Source organism: Piliocolobus tephrosceles, chromosome 17 (genome assembly GCF_002776525.5).
Source record: "Piliocolobus tephrosceles isolate RC106 chromosome 17, ASM277652v3, whole genome shotgun sequence".
NCBI classification, from domain to species: Eukaryota; Metazoa; Chordata; class Mammalia; order Primates; family Cercopithecidae; genus Piliocolobus; species Piliocolobus tephrosceles.
The window spans coordinates 21,933,238-21,947,771 of NC_045450.1; the positions used below are offsets into that span (position 1 = coordinate 21,933,238).

At 47.4% G+C, this 14,534-nt stretch overlaps 1 protein-coding gene across 1 annotated transcript; it reads right to left on the minus strand.

The window, feature by feature from the left end:
* Positions 1–1,124: 1,124 nt before the first annotated feature.
* Positions 1,125–13,602, minus strand: NDUFAB1 (NADH:ubiquinone oxidoreductase subunit AB1). The gene is made up of 5 exons (XM_023189348.1): positions 13,374–13,602; positions 6,581–6,703; positions 4,230–4,317; positions 2,701–2,800; positions 1,125–1,288 (listed from the first exon to the last, which is right to left on the minus strand). The coding sequence occupies exons 1-4, from the start codon at positions 13,539–13,541 to the stop codon at positions 2,709–2,711; spliced, it is 471 nt and encodes a 156-aa protein (XP_023045116.1). The 5' UTR covers positions 13,542–13,602; the 3' UTR covers positions 1,125–1,288; positions 2,701–2,708.
* Positions 13,603–14,534: the final 932 nt, after the last annotated feature.

Here is a 14,534-nt window from a genome sequence, read left to right on the forward strand (position 1 = left end):
AGCCTGGCCAACATGGTGAAACCCCGTCTCAACTAAAAATACAAAAAATTAGCCAGGTGTGGTGGCAGGTGCATGGTAGCGGGTGTAATCTCAGCTACTTGGGAGGCTGAGGCGGGAGAATCACTTGAACCTGGGAGGCGGAGGTTGCAGTGAGCCAAGATCGGGCCACTGCACTCCAGCCTGGGCGACAAGAGTGAAACTCCGTCTCAAATAAAAAAACCCATGGGGTGTTATGCCTATTACCTGGGTGAAATAATCTGTACACCAAACCCCATGACACATAATTTACCTATGTAACAAATGTGTACATATACCCTTGAACCTAAATAAAAGTTAAAAAAAAAAAAAAAAGGAATATGCTTACCTAACATGCCTGAAGTAGCTCTAGAGCAACCCAGAAGGAACCGGCGTATTGGTACCTGCAGGAAGGGAAGCAGATGAGTGTGGACCCAATCCCAGAGCTGACTCCCATCCTTCGACCACCTCATCTCAGCCATGAGATTCTCGGCTGGCTGAGGGCCCCTCACCTTAGTCCCTCTGCCTCGAAGACACTACTTACTTTAGGCCTTTGGTTCCTCTTCCCTCCCGTACTAGAAATGTCAAGTAAAAGGAGAGCAATTATTTTGATGTAACTCTCAAACTAAACCTTATCAAGAGCTAGGCAATGTGTGCATGTTATCCACATCAACCCCAAGGAACCAACACAGTGCGAAGAGTAAAAGGGGCAGAACTGATAATGATGTATGGCAATGTCAAACTGACCTTCCAGGAGGAAAGAGAGCCTCCCATTCTCCAAAACTGTTAAACTGTATTAATTTGGAAAGGGATCTTTAGGACAGGGATGAACAACTAGTCCCACCTGCTGATATCAGCTGATAATAAGCTAATGGAAACCAAAACAAAATTTTTTTTGAAGCAGAAAGTCCATTTCCATGAATATATTCACTCGTGATATGAAGGTGGGGAGGGAGTCTGTCTTCAAGTACACGGTTGGAGAAGCCACTGTTTTTGACATGCATGATACCAATGACAAATTAGACCTTTAAAAATATTAAGCAGTGTCAATATGAAAATATAAAAAAGCACTTTATAGACATCATTGAAAAACTGAAGACTAGGGAAACTGTTGGTTTTATAGATTTATTTTCAAAGAGTAAAACACTTATACAATTTAAATACAAGTCCATCAGAATCACTCTGTCAGAGTCAGCAATGATGCGAAAATGCGTCCTCACTGCCAGACATTCGCCACTATCATCTGAGTCTTCTCTCCCCAAAGCCAAAGGGTCTGGAAAAGATAAAATAAGTTCAGTGTTATTTTTGATGTGTTCTTATTAATGGTAAGTGACATCTTTCAGGTGCTAAAAATGCAGCATCTGGCTGAGTGCAGTGGCTCATGCTCGTAATCCCAGCCCTCGGGGAGACCAAGGTGGGCGGATCACCTGAGGTCAGGAGTTCGAGACCAGCCTGGCCAACATGGTAAAACCCCATCTCTACTAAAAATATAAAAATTAGCTGGGCGTGGAGGTACACGCCTGTAATCCCAGTTATCCAGGAGGCAGAGGCAGGAGAATCGCTTGAACCCAGGAGGCGGAGGTTACAGTAAGCCGAGATCATGCCACTACACTCCAGCCTGGGCAACAGAGCAAGATTCCATCTAAAACAAACAAACAAACACACAAAAAGACAGGGTCACTAAAAGCTAAAGACACTAATATAATGTTTTAATGCAAAAAGTCTTATTTGATTATTCTAGGGCCCAAGTAACAAGAGCTACTATTTACTAAGAGGCTTCTTTACATCATTGTATCAAGTGATATATACACTCTCTGCAATTTTGCTTTCACAAAAGCCCCAGGTAGGTCCTATCATTACCCCCATATTACATACGAGGAAACTGAGGCTTACAGAGCTAAGCAGTCTGCCTGAGACCACCAGGCTTACAGAGTGTGGCAGAGCTGAAAATAAACTTGGGTGTGTCTAACTCCAAAGTCCATCCTCTTACCCATGAGGCCTCTCTTGCCTAATTAAGAGCCAGGTCAGGCCGGGCGCAGTGGTTCATGCCTGTAATCCCAGCACTTTGGGAGGCTGAGGCGGGCAGATCATGAGGTCAGGAGATCAAGACCATCCTGGCTAACATGGTGAAACCCTGTCTCTACTAAAAATACAAAAAATTAGCTGGGCATGGTGGCGGGTGCCTGTAGTCACAGCTACTTGGGAGGCTGAGGCAGGAGAATGGCGTGAAACCAGGAGGCGGAGCTTGCAGTGAGCCAAGAGCGCACCACTGCCCTCCAGCCTGGGTGACAGAGCGAGACTCCGTCTCCAAAAAAAAAAAAGAGCCAGGTCACCTCAGTGTCTTACCCAGCAGGCTGGGCTTGCCTTGGGTGAGTAATTGAGGGAGATAGAGGTCTGTTTCCAGGTTACCCTGCTCAGTACTTTGTACAAAACTCTGCTTTTGTGAGGAGAGCTGACAGTCAAGGGAGTTCTGTCCAGGAATGACAGCTCTCAACCTCTCAAAGATCACCACCACGGCTGGGCCCCTTTGAGTGGCAGACAACAGGAAAGGGCTTGCATTTTATAAGCAGTGAAAAATCTTGGTCAAGCATTTCCATTTTCTATTTCTTCTTGAGTTTCGTTTATTGAAGAACCACAGACAATTAAATCTACGGGTGAACATCATAATGAAGTCTAATTATTTACCTGATACTTTATTCATATACATCTTTCTTATCTGCAATGTAATCTACAATTTCTTGTGGACACATTAACTTTTCAGCATCTGTATCAGGAATTTCAAACCCTAAAAGAAAAATACACAACAATGTGAGAGAGTTTAAAAAAAAATCCTTTAGAACTGAACACACCTGACCCTTCTACAACAGCTACAAGTATATCAAAACTTTCAGCAACCTTGAATGCCATTTAGGTTGTGGGCCAGTTAGCTTCTAGACAGTATGCATGCAGGTTGGGTACAATGCTTTGGAGGTATGTTTGTTTGTTTCTTGAGATAGAATTCATGTAATAGCAAATTCCTCCTTGTACACATACATATATATATATATATAATTTGGTTATATATATATATATACACACACACACACACACACACACATATATATATATAATTTGGTAGTTTTTAGTATATTCACAACATTGTGCAACCATCACCATTGTGTAAAAGAGACCCAGTGCCCATGAGCAGTCACTCCCCATCCTCCCTAGTTCTGGCAACCACTCATCTACTTTCTATCTTGATTTGCCTCTTCTTGATATTTCATGTAAATGGTATATAACGTGTCATCTTCTGTGTCTGGCTTCTTTCACTCAGCACGTTCTCAAGGGTCATCGTGCTGTAACACACGTCACCCATGCTTTTTTTTTTTTTCATGATGGTTGGGTTTTTATAAATGGCTGGGTTTTGATAGCTTACTTTGGGCCAAACGCTGTGCTGAGCATTTTACACATAATCTCTAATTCTCACAGCAATCCCAATCCTGGGGTTCCTACTATTATCACCCACTTTACAGCTGCGGAAACAGGCTTTGAGAGATAGTTACTTGTCCAGGCTCATACCTAAGCTCAGTTCCAGACCTGGTACTGTGAAGCACTAGGCAAAGGATTCCATCCTAGTCAGCATCATCTGTGAGGAATTTTAACTAGGCCCTGCTCTGCAGAATAGCACAGAAGTCCTTTGATTTCCTCTTCAACCAACTCACGCAGAAACAGCCATGGAGCCTTAGAAAGGTCTCACTTGCACAACACACCGTCCCAAACTTGGAGTGTGCACATGAGCCAGGATAGGAGACCAAGGCCGGAGGCTCTGGGTGCGTCTCTTGTCCTGGCACACACTACTTCCACCTGGTTCATGTCACCCGAGCTCAGGAGGGGCTGACGTGCCATTGGCATGTGTTCCGGGCAGGCTTTTGTCCTTTGTCTTAGAACTCCGTCTGAAGAATCAGTCCCCCGGAACCATCTCTGGTCATTCGGCTCTTGGCATGACACTGGGCACTCTGCTAGGCTTGTGCAAGGTGCTTTCAGAATAAGTGTACCATCCCTAAAGCTTACTTCACCTGATGGTAAGTGGGCAGGAAGGTGTGTGTGTAGGACAGTGGATACTACTGTTTCTACTAATATTTAATTCTAACTCCAATTCAGACTCCCACCATTTCTTTCAGTTTAATCCACCTTAATCAAAAATCACAGTATACAGATACAAGACTGAGCCTTACCAAATTCGTCTTCCATGGCCATGATAATCTCCACTTGGTCCAAACTGTCTAAGCCCAGGTCTTTCATAAAATGAGCATCTACTGAAAGCTGCAAGAAAGGAGCACCAAACACAAAATGTACTCCATGAAAGCATTTGCTTCCCAAGATAACAGGGTGGTACAATGCCACTTAATCACTGTATTGAATTTTTTTTTTTTTTTTTTTTGAGACGGAGTCTCGCTCTGTCGCCCAAGCTGGAGTGCAGTGGCCAGATCTCAGCTCACTGCAAGCTCCGCCTCCCAGGTTCACGCCATTCTCCTGCCTCAGCCTCCCGGGTAGCTGGGACTACAGGCGCCCGCCACCTCGCCCGGCTAGTTTTTTGTATTTTTTAGTAGAGACGGGGTTTCACCGTGTTAGCCAGGATGGTCTCGATCTCCTGACCTTGTGATCCGCCCGCCTCGGCCTCCCAAAGTGCTGGGATTACAGGCTTGAGCCACCACGCCCGGCCACGAATTTTTTTATTATACTTTAAGTTTTAGGGTACATGTGCACAACGTGCGGGTTTGATACACAGGTATACATGTGCCATGTTGGCTTGCTGTACCCATCAACTTATCATTTACATTATGTATTTCTCCTAATGCTATCCCTCCCGCAGCTCCCCACCCGCTGACAGGCCCCGGTGCGTGATGCTCCCCACCCTGTGTCCAACCGATCTCATTGTTCAGTTCCCACCTATGAGTGAGAACATGAGTGAGGACAGAAGGTTTTCTGTCCTTGTGACTATATCAAATTCTTTTTAACATACAGAGGCCATGGCTGACATTTTATATGTAACCTGTGCTGGTATGTACATGGTTTGCTTTATCTTATTCTACTTTAAAGTGAACAATATATACATAGCTAATGAAGAATTTCACTCTGTATGTTTTTTTTGTTTGTTTTTTGAGAGAGTCTCGCTCTGTCACCCAGGCTGGAGTGCAATGCAATGGCACGATCTTGGCTCACTGCAAACTCGGCCTCCCGGGTTCAAGTGATTCTCATGCCTCAGCCTCCCGAGTAGCTGGGATTGCAGGCACCCACCACCATGATGCCCAGCTAATTTTTTTGTATTTTTAGTAGAGACAGGGTTTTTGCCATGTTGGCCAGGCTGGTCTTGAACTCCTGATCTAGGGAGATCCACCCACCTCAGCCTCCCAAAGTGCTGCGATTACAGGCGTGAGCTCCCGCACCCGGCCCAATCTGTATGTTTTACTGATATCTCTGATCATTGCTCTGAATGACATCTGAAGAAATTTGGGTATTTTTGCTGCCTTACTGACAACTAAGGCCTAGACTCCACACCTTAAGTGGCATTATGATTATAAACTGTAGACAGCTTCATGTTACAAAGTGTTTATTATCACCCCATCACTCTAATTTAGACCTCAGGATCACCAGGAATGATTCTTCAAAAACACATATCAAAAACAAACTGCCTTACCTACACAACAGATTCCATTTATTTTCATTGTTACACAGTCTCACCCTGCCACCCAGGCTGCAGTGTGCAGTGGCGTGACCTCAGCTCACTGCACCCTCTGCCTCCCGGGTTCAAGCAGTTCTCTGCCTCATCCTCCCAAGTAGCTGGGATTACAGGTGTCTGCCACCACGCCTGGCTAATTTTTGTATTTTTAGTAGAGATGGGGTTTCACCATCTTGGCCAGGCTGGTCTTGAATTCCTGATCTCATGATCCACTCGCCTCAGCCTCCCAAAGTGCTGGGATTACAGGCGTGAGCCACCGCGCCCAGCCCCACTTGTGTTTTTATTATTTATTGTTATTATTTTTGAGATGGAGTTTCACTCTTGTTGCCTAGGCTGGACTGCAACGGCGCTATCTCGGCTCATTGCAACCTTCACCTCCCGGGTTCAAGTGATTCTCCTGCCTCAGCCTCCCAAGTAGCTGGGATTACAGGTCTACACCACCATGCCTGGCTAATTTTGTATTTTTAGTAGAGATGAGGTTTTTCCATGTTGGTCAGGCTGGTCTCGAACTCCCAACCTCAGGTGATCTGCCCGCCTCAGCCTCCCAAAGTGCTGGGATTACAGGCATGAGCCACCGTGCCCGGCCACTTGTGTTTTTTTAAAAAGGGTGAGATACACATATAATATACACATAATATACACACATATGTGTATACTTCTTTAACATATGCACTGAATACCTTTGGAAACACACATGAAACTGGTAGTGCTGGCTGTCTCCCAGAATGGGCCTAGGCAGCTGGGAGCCAGGGAGATTTTTACTGAGTATCTTGCCCTTTGCATTTTGTACCATGTAATTTAAATACTCTATATTTAAAGAAAAAAATTCAAACCACCATCAGTTACCTTCTCTGGGTCAATCTTGTCATAGAGTTTCAATACGTAAAGAACACGGTCCCGGATGCCCTCTAACGTCAAAGGGGGCATGTCGCTATACTGACGGCACAACTGTGTAACTCTACCAGGAACCTAGAGCGAGGGCAGGAAGAAAACACTGTCATTGAACGGAAAATGCCTCTAAATCAATGCACAAGCCTATAGGTAACTTTCACAGAACTTTTGGGGCTGTAGAGAACGCACAGCATCTGATTCTCATTGTGGCCATTAGGACACACCAAGTTGCAGGACTGGGTAATCGCAGAAGCCCCAACAGGTCGGCAGCATCTCAGGCCTCCTTCCTGGGAGCCAGGACCGGCTCCTCTGCCTCCTGGGTTCAACCCTCAGGCTCCGGACATTCATCCTGCTCTGCGACACTAACTGCCACTAAAATTGTCTAGCGTCTGCAGAATGCCTATGTCTCCTCATGGCAGCTTCAGCATCCCGAGGCCTCTACAGGGTGCTGCCACCTTTAATAGGCAGAACCAAGTCAAAATAACCCACAAGGAAAGAGCTGTCATGGTAAACCCAAAGGCAATTCAAACTGAGGACCATACACCAGAAAGGTCTAGTTTGGTTCCAGCAGGTGTCTCCCTGACCTCAGCCAGGACAGAGGAAGCTGGCCACCCACCCAAAGAGAGGATGAGGGAGCTTACAGTCATTATATTCCAATCTGTTTCCCTTCCAGCAAGGCTTACCTCATGGCCACCAGCCAAACCATGAGCCCTTCTGGCCTCTGCCACGTTACGGCAATATCTCACGTATCTCTGGTATTAGTCAGCTCGATGTTTAGGTATTTTAGGGTATTGACCAGATTTCATTCAACAAATGTGGAATGAGCTGCAATTACAGGTCAGGGGGTTTAATGCTATGGAAGGTACAACAAAGAACCAGAGAAAACAAAACAGGGTATCTGGCAGTTTTGCTCACTACAGAAATCCCTAAACTGGCTGGTCATGGTGGCTCATGCCTATAATCACAGCACTTTGGGAGGCCAAGGTGGGCAGATCACCTGAGGTCAGGAGGTCGAGACCAAGCAGGCCAACATGGTGAAACCCTATCTCTACTAAAAATACAAAAATTAGCCAGGCATGGTGGTGGGCACCTGTAATCCCAGCTACTCAGGAGGCTGAGGCAGGAGAATTGCTTGAACGTGGGAGGCAGAGGTTACAGTGAGCCGAGACCATGCCATTGCATTCCAGCCTGGGTGACAGAGTAAGACTCTGTCTCAAAAAAAAAAAAAAGGAATCCCTAATCTAAGTTGGTTTGTTTACCTCCTGAAGTTGATTTTAAGTCCGAGGCTTGGAGTTCTTAAGGCATTTCCCTATAGAAAGTGGGGCTGCTTGTTAGGGCTCAGGTCCCTGAAACTCACAAAGGTCCATGAAAAATCATAATAAATACTGCCCAGGGAACCAAACCAGTATAACCTCTGTATAAGAAACATTCATCTTGCATAAAGAACAGGTATTGGGCCAGGTGTGGTGTCCCACACCTGTAATCCCAATACTTTGCGAGGCCGAGGTGGGCCAATCACTTGAGGCCAGGAGTTTGAGACCAGCCTGGCCAACATGGTGAAGCCTCGTCTCTACTAAAAATACAAAAATTAGCCGGGCATGGTGGTGTGTGCCTGTAATCCCAGCTATTCAGGTGGCTGAGGCATGAGAATTGCTTGAACCCAGGAGAGAGGTTGCAGTGAGCCGAGATCGTGCCACTGCACTCCACCTTGGGCCACAGAGCTGAGACTCTCTCTCTCAAAAAAAAAAAAAAAAAAAAGAAAGAAAATAAAAGAAAAAGAAGTCAGTTATTAAAATCAGGTTTACGCCGGGCACAGTGGCTCACACTTGTAATCCCAACACTTTGGGAAGCTGAGGCAGGCAGATCATGAGGTCAGGAGTTCGAGACCAGCCTGACCAACGTGGTGAAACCCCATCTCTACTAAAAATATAAAAATTAGCTGAGTGTGGTAGCATGTGCCTGTAATCCCATCTACTCAGGAGGCTGAAGCAGGAGAATCGCTTGAACCTGGGACACAGTGAGCCAAGATCACACCATTATACTCCAGCATGGGCGACAGAGTGAGATTCCTTCTCAAAAAGAAAAAAAAAAAAAATCAGGTTTAATCAGCAAGCTAAAGAGATGAGTTGGAGAGTTAGATATTCTAACTGAGCCTTTCTGAGTACTTTCAAGAGTTTTAGAGCACTTTTCTTTGTCTAAATGTCTGGTCTCCTTTCCTATTATACATGGTATCCTTTCCTATTATGGGTTAAGGAGACCTTTGATACAGGCACATCACTGGCCTACTTAACAATGACTCAAATAGGTTTCCAAGTCATAAATAAAATGGGGAAGAAAGGAATAAAGAGAAAGGGGGAGAAATGAGGTAATATGGCAATGGCAGAAAAGAAGTTTCAGGTGGAAGGATCCAACAGAGGCTATGTGCTTATCAAGAAATGGTATGAGGCCAGGTGTGGTGGCTCACACCTGTAATCCCAGCACTTTGGGAGGGCAAGGTGCGCAGATCACTTGAGGTCAGGAGTTCAAGACCAGCCTGCCCAACATAGTGAAACCCCGTCTCTACTAAAAATACAAAAATTAGCTGGGTATGGTGACGTGCGCCTACAATCCCAGCTACTCAGGAGGCTGAAGTGGGAAGATCACTTGAACCTAGGAGGCAGAGGTTGTAGTGAACTCAGATCTTGGCTCTACACTCCAGCCTGGGCGATAGGGTGAGACTCCTTCTCCAAAAAAAAAAAAAAGAAAAAAAATGGTACGAGGCCAGGTGTGGTGGCTCACGCCTGTAATCCCAACACTTTGGGAGGCCAAAGTGGAAGGATGGCTTGAGCCCAGGAGTTCCAGACCAACCTGGGCAACAAAGCAAGACCTTGGACCCAGGAAGACTGGTGAGGGTATACTCTATGTTCATACACAGCTACCTATGAGGTCAACTAGGTTGTCAGCATTGTCCTCAGCAGCTCCGGCAAGTACCTACAGGGGCCAGGTGGGCACCGTGTGATTAAATTAAATGAGTCTCTGACTGGAGGCCACATGCCATCTACAGTGGGTGTTGCATTAGGGTCAGCATGAGGCAGTAAGTTAGTGGGCAAGAGCTCAGACTCTGAAACTAGACTGCCTATGCCTGCACCATGGTGCTGGCTCTCACTAGTTGTTTGGCCTTGGGTGGGTTACTTAACCTTGTACACCTCAGTTTCCTCATCTGTAAAATGGGGATAAACAACAGTACCATACTCACAGGACTGTTGTGAAGAGATGAAGTAAAGGGCTTGGACATTGGCTGGCACTTACACAGTAAGTGCTATTTTGGGTTATTTAGTAGGATCCTGAGACCAATGACCAGCAGCAGCTAGTTTGATGCCTTGGCTGTAGCGTAGCCCCAAAATACTTGATCCTACTCCCCTCTCATGCTTCTGCCTCTGGTCTCTATTGATTTCTTTTTCTTTTTTTTTCAGACAGAGTCTCACTGTGTTGCCCAGGCTGGAGTGCAGTGTTGTGACCTCGGCTCACTACAACCTCTGCCTTCTGGGTTCAAGTGATTCTTATGCCTCTGCCTCCCAAGTAGCTGGGATTACAGGCATGCTCCACCATGCCTGGCTAATTTCCGTATTTTTAGTGGAGATGAGGTTTCACCATGTTGGCCAGGCTGGTCCTAAATTCCTGGTCTCAAGTGATCCACTCACCTCAGCCTCCCAAAGTGCTGGGATTACAGGCATAAACTACCATGCCTGGCCTCCATTGATTTCTTATCAAGTCAGGCTATGATATTGCCCTAAGCACTTTACACACATCATCTTCCTTCAGCTCTCCAGTAATCTGGTGAGATCGATGATACTATCACCCTCCTTTTTACAGATGAGAAACTGAGGCAGGGGGAGGTTAGGTATCCCCCTCACCCCCATGTTCTTCCAGCATGGCCTCTTGGCAGGTCTTGTTGCTCCTTCTAGCTGGATCTCTGTTGACTGGGAAAAAATAAAAGGGATACAAAACGGACAAGCACCTCCCCAACAGCCAACATGTGAGGTTTCTGGTGTTAACTGTTCTTCCTCAAGATCTACACTTAACAATTATATGGGAAATAAACCACCTTTCCCAGACATCAGAGAAGGTACTGTTTGCAGGTAAAGAGTGACGGCCCTCTGGATTAGTAATTCAAATGGATGAGGTTCCACCAGAATCCAGGTACTCCACTGGGGCCCACTTTTGCCTGAGGCAAACTCAGAGGTGGCTAAGGAGAGGGCTTTAAAGGCTGTCTCTACAAACTGCCGACTGGTCCACTCTACATAGGTAGCCCAGACCTCTCCAACTCAACAGTTTGGAAATGAACTCCTGACCTGTCTCCAAAACTCCTGCTTATAGACCTCTGTTCCTTCTCCGCCACCTGGGGCTTATTCCTTCAATAAGCCCTGCTTCATGTTCACTCCCTATGACCTTGGCAGAGAACATCCACAATTCCTCACTGCAGCATACAGCTCCCTTCATGATATGCTCGCTCTCTTCCCCGCAACAATGTTCCCTTCCAGACACCCTAAGAGTCAACCACAAGGGCTCTTCCTGGTCTCTGCACAGGCCTTCAAGATCATGTTTGCTGAGAGGTTGGTCAAGTACCTCTTTTTGCTTCTGCACTACACACACTTGTTCTCACAATGGCTTGCCTTTATCTATTTACATGACTGTCTCAGAAGCCTGGGAACTTAACCTGTGTGCCAAGAACTGTGCAATGGGCTGGAAATGCAAAGATGAACATGACACAACCTTCCCCCCAGAGAAGCTTACACTCTAATGGAAAAGACCAATCCACAGATCATTTTAGCTGAAATAAAAATATGGCAAGCACCACAACAGAAGTATCTGTAGGCTGATGCAATAACAAAGGTTGTCACTCGGTCCTTGAGTGGCCTGGAAGGAGGATGCCAGACTTGGCATCTCGGCTCACTGGCGATCTCGGCTCACTGCAACCTCCGCCTCCCGGGTTCAAGCAATTCACCTGCCTCAGCCTCCTGAGTAGCTGGGACTACAGGCGCATGCCACCACGCCCGGCTTTTTTATTTTTAGTAGAGAAGGGGTTTCACCATGTTAGCCAGAATGGTCTCCATCGCCTGACCTCGTGATCCGCCCACCTCGGCATCCCAAAGTGCTGGGTTTACAGGCGTGAGCCACCGTGCCTGGCCTAACTTATGTATTTTTTTGTAGAGACGGGGTTCTACCATGTTGCCTAGGAAGGTCTCAAACTCCTGGGCTCAAGCGATCCGCCCACCTCAGCCTCCCAAAGTGCTGGGATTACAGGCATGAGCCACCGCGCCTGGCCAGACACACTTATTTTTCACACTAACATGCAGTCAAGGTTGAAACCCTATTACCTGAAGTCTATGACTTTGAAAAGGGGTTTCATAACTTGACCTTGGGAGTCTATCCTACCTTAAGGTTATTTTTATTCTCAATTGCACTTCAGAGTCATCTGGAGAGCCTAGAACAACAACAACAGGCCGGGCACGGTGGTTCACGCCTGTAATTGCAGCACTTTGGGAGGCCAAGGCAGGTGGACTGCGAGGTCCGGAGTTCGAGACCAGCCTGGCCAATATGATGAAACCTCGTCTCTACTAAAAATACAAAAATTAGCCGGGCATGGTGGTGGGCGCCTGTAGTCCCAAATACTCGGGAGGCTGAGGGAGGAGAATCGCTTGAACCTGACAGGCGGAGGTTGCCGTGAACCGGAGGTTGCAGTGAGCTGAGATCACGCCACTGCACTCCAGCCTGGGCGACAGAGCGAGACTCTGTCTCAAAAACAACAATACCACCACCACCACCACGGCAGGGCATCATCCCAGAGGAATAAATCAGCAGGAAGGGGGAGGGGGAAAGCTTTTCTGTTTTATCAAGTTACCCACGTAATTTGAATATGGAGCTAGGTTTGAAAATCACTGCCTCCTGGCGTTTCAGCCTCACGCAGATTTCATCAGCTCAAGCTATATACTACAGGCACAGTCGTTCTTTGGTATTCGTGCAGGAGATTGGTTCCAGGACCCCTGACTATACCCAAATATGCGCACACTCATGTCCCGCCGTCAGCCTTGCAGAATCCCCTTATAGGAAGAGCCTGCCCTCCTTATACGCAGGGCGGCACATCCCGTAAATACTGGCCGCGTTTGGTTGAAAAACAATCCACATATAAGCGGACCAAAGCAATTCAAATCCTTATTGTTCAAAGGTCACCTGCATTTGTTTCCTGGAATTACTTCCAGGAGTCCTGGACACAGGCAGAAGGTGCAGCAGGGAAAAGTAAGGACAGAACTGCAGAGAGAACCGCTCTGTTAGAAGGCTGTAGGCCAGTGTGGCTGCCTCTTTGCATGCTGCTCTCACTACGATACGGTGACCACTATTTTGAGACGGTACGAGATGCTCTATCCGCATTAACTCATCTAATCCTCATTGCTACTCCGCAAGGTAGAGGCCAGTATCCCAATTTTGCAGGTGAGTGTGAGCGAGGCTAGGAGACTTGTCCAAAGTTTCGGTAAGCGGCAGTCCAGCGGTGCTGGACTCGAGTCAGTGCTCTTGCTTGTTATTACGAGGTCACCCGGCCTCCCGGCAGGGGTCAACTAAACACCTTTAGGCAGCGGGGCTGCGGAGCGAGCCACCTGCCCCCCAGGTCACCCCCTGCGGGCAGCTGGCGCGGCCGGGATGCCCGGCCCCCACCCCCACCGGGCCCAATTCCTGACCCCTGCCAAGCCCCAGAAAAGTCACCGCGAGTCACCTGCGCGAGCTTTAAGGCCGGCTGCAAAGGCCCGAGCCTCGTCTGGGTCCTCGCGGAGCACAGACCGGTGCTGAGAGGCCGGGCCACGGTCTGCATCCGGACCCGGGGCAGCGGCGCAAAGGCCGCGGGCAGGCAGCGGACATAGGCTGAAAGGACACGAGACGCCATAGCTACGCCGACCCAGGATGCACTGCGCCGCCGCCACCGGCCCAGGGTTCCTCTCCGGCAGCGCGCAGGCGACGCACAGAGCAGCGCTGTCGGGCACCGCCGGCGGTGGCGGCCCCTGGCGGCTCCTGGAGGCACTGCGCCCTCGGAGCCCATCCAGGTTCGGGACGAACAGTTGATTGGTGCCTGTGCAGACGTTGCCGTCTTTCCCTAAGCGACACGACACGAGAAACCTACTTTCATTTTTTATCTGAAAGTTCTGAAATACATCTATTTAAACGTTTGGGGCCGGGCGCGGTGACTCACACCTTTAATCCTAGCACTTTGGGAGGTCAAAGTGGCAGGGCTGCTTGAGCTCAGGAGTTCAAGACTAACCTGGCCAACATGGCAAGACTCCGTCTCTGTTACAAAAAAGATTAAAAGAAAAAAAGTATAAAGTTTTGATTCCACGATTCTTCCACAAGTATTAACATTTATTGAATAGGTTATATATATATGAAAAATAAAGTGAAAAAATAATTTCAATACATAACTAAGACTAATAAATGTGAGAATTACGATTAAAACAACATACATGTTTTAAAACTTGACAGTGTATAATATAGCTGTCAGGTCCACGACTATGCCAACTGTCATGCCCACAGCCAGGTTCCAGCCCATATGGAGCTCTGAGGTGAGTGGGTGGATGAGCAGATAGCTGAAAGAACACTCAGGGGACGGTAGGCAGGTGAAAGACGATTTTATTCAGCAGCAGCTCTCATCAGCAGCTTACTTATACTAGTTCTCTCACACTGTCCACCTTGTCTCAGCTGCTTAGTCCCGTGGCTCTGACACACAGCTGCGAGGCTGCTCTCCCTTGCCTTCAGGGTCAGCAGCTTAACTCTTTCTCTCAGCTGTGTTCTGGCTCCCCCACGTCTGTCGGCAAAGACGGACAGCTCTGGCTCTCTCACTCTTTCTCTAGGCACGAACGCCTGTACAGTATTAGCAGGGCAATTA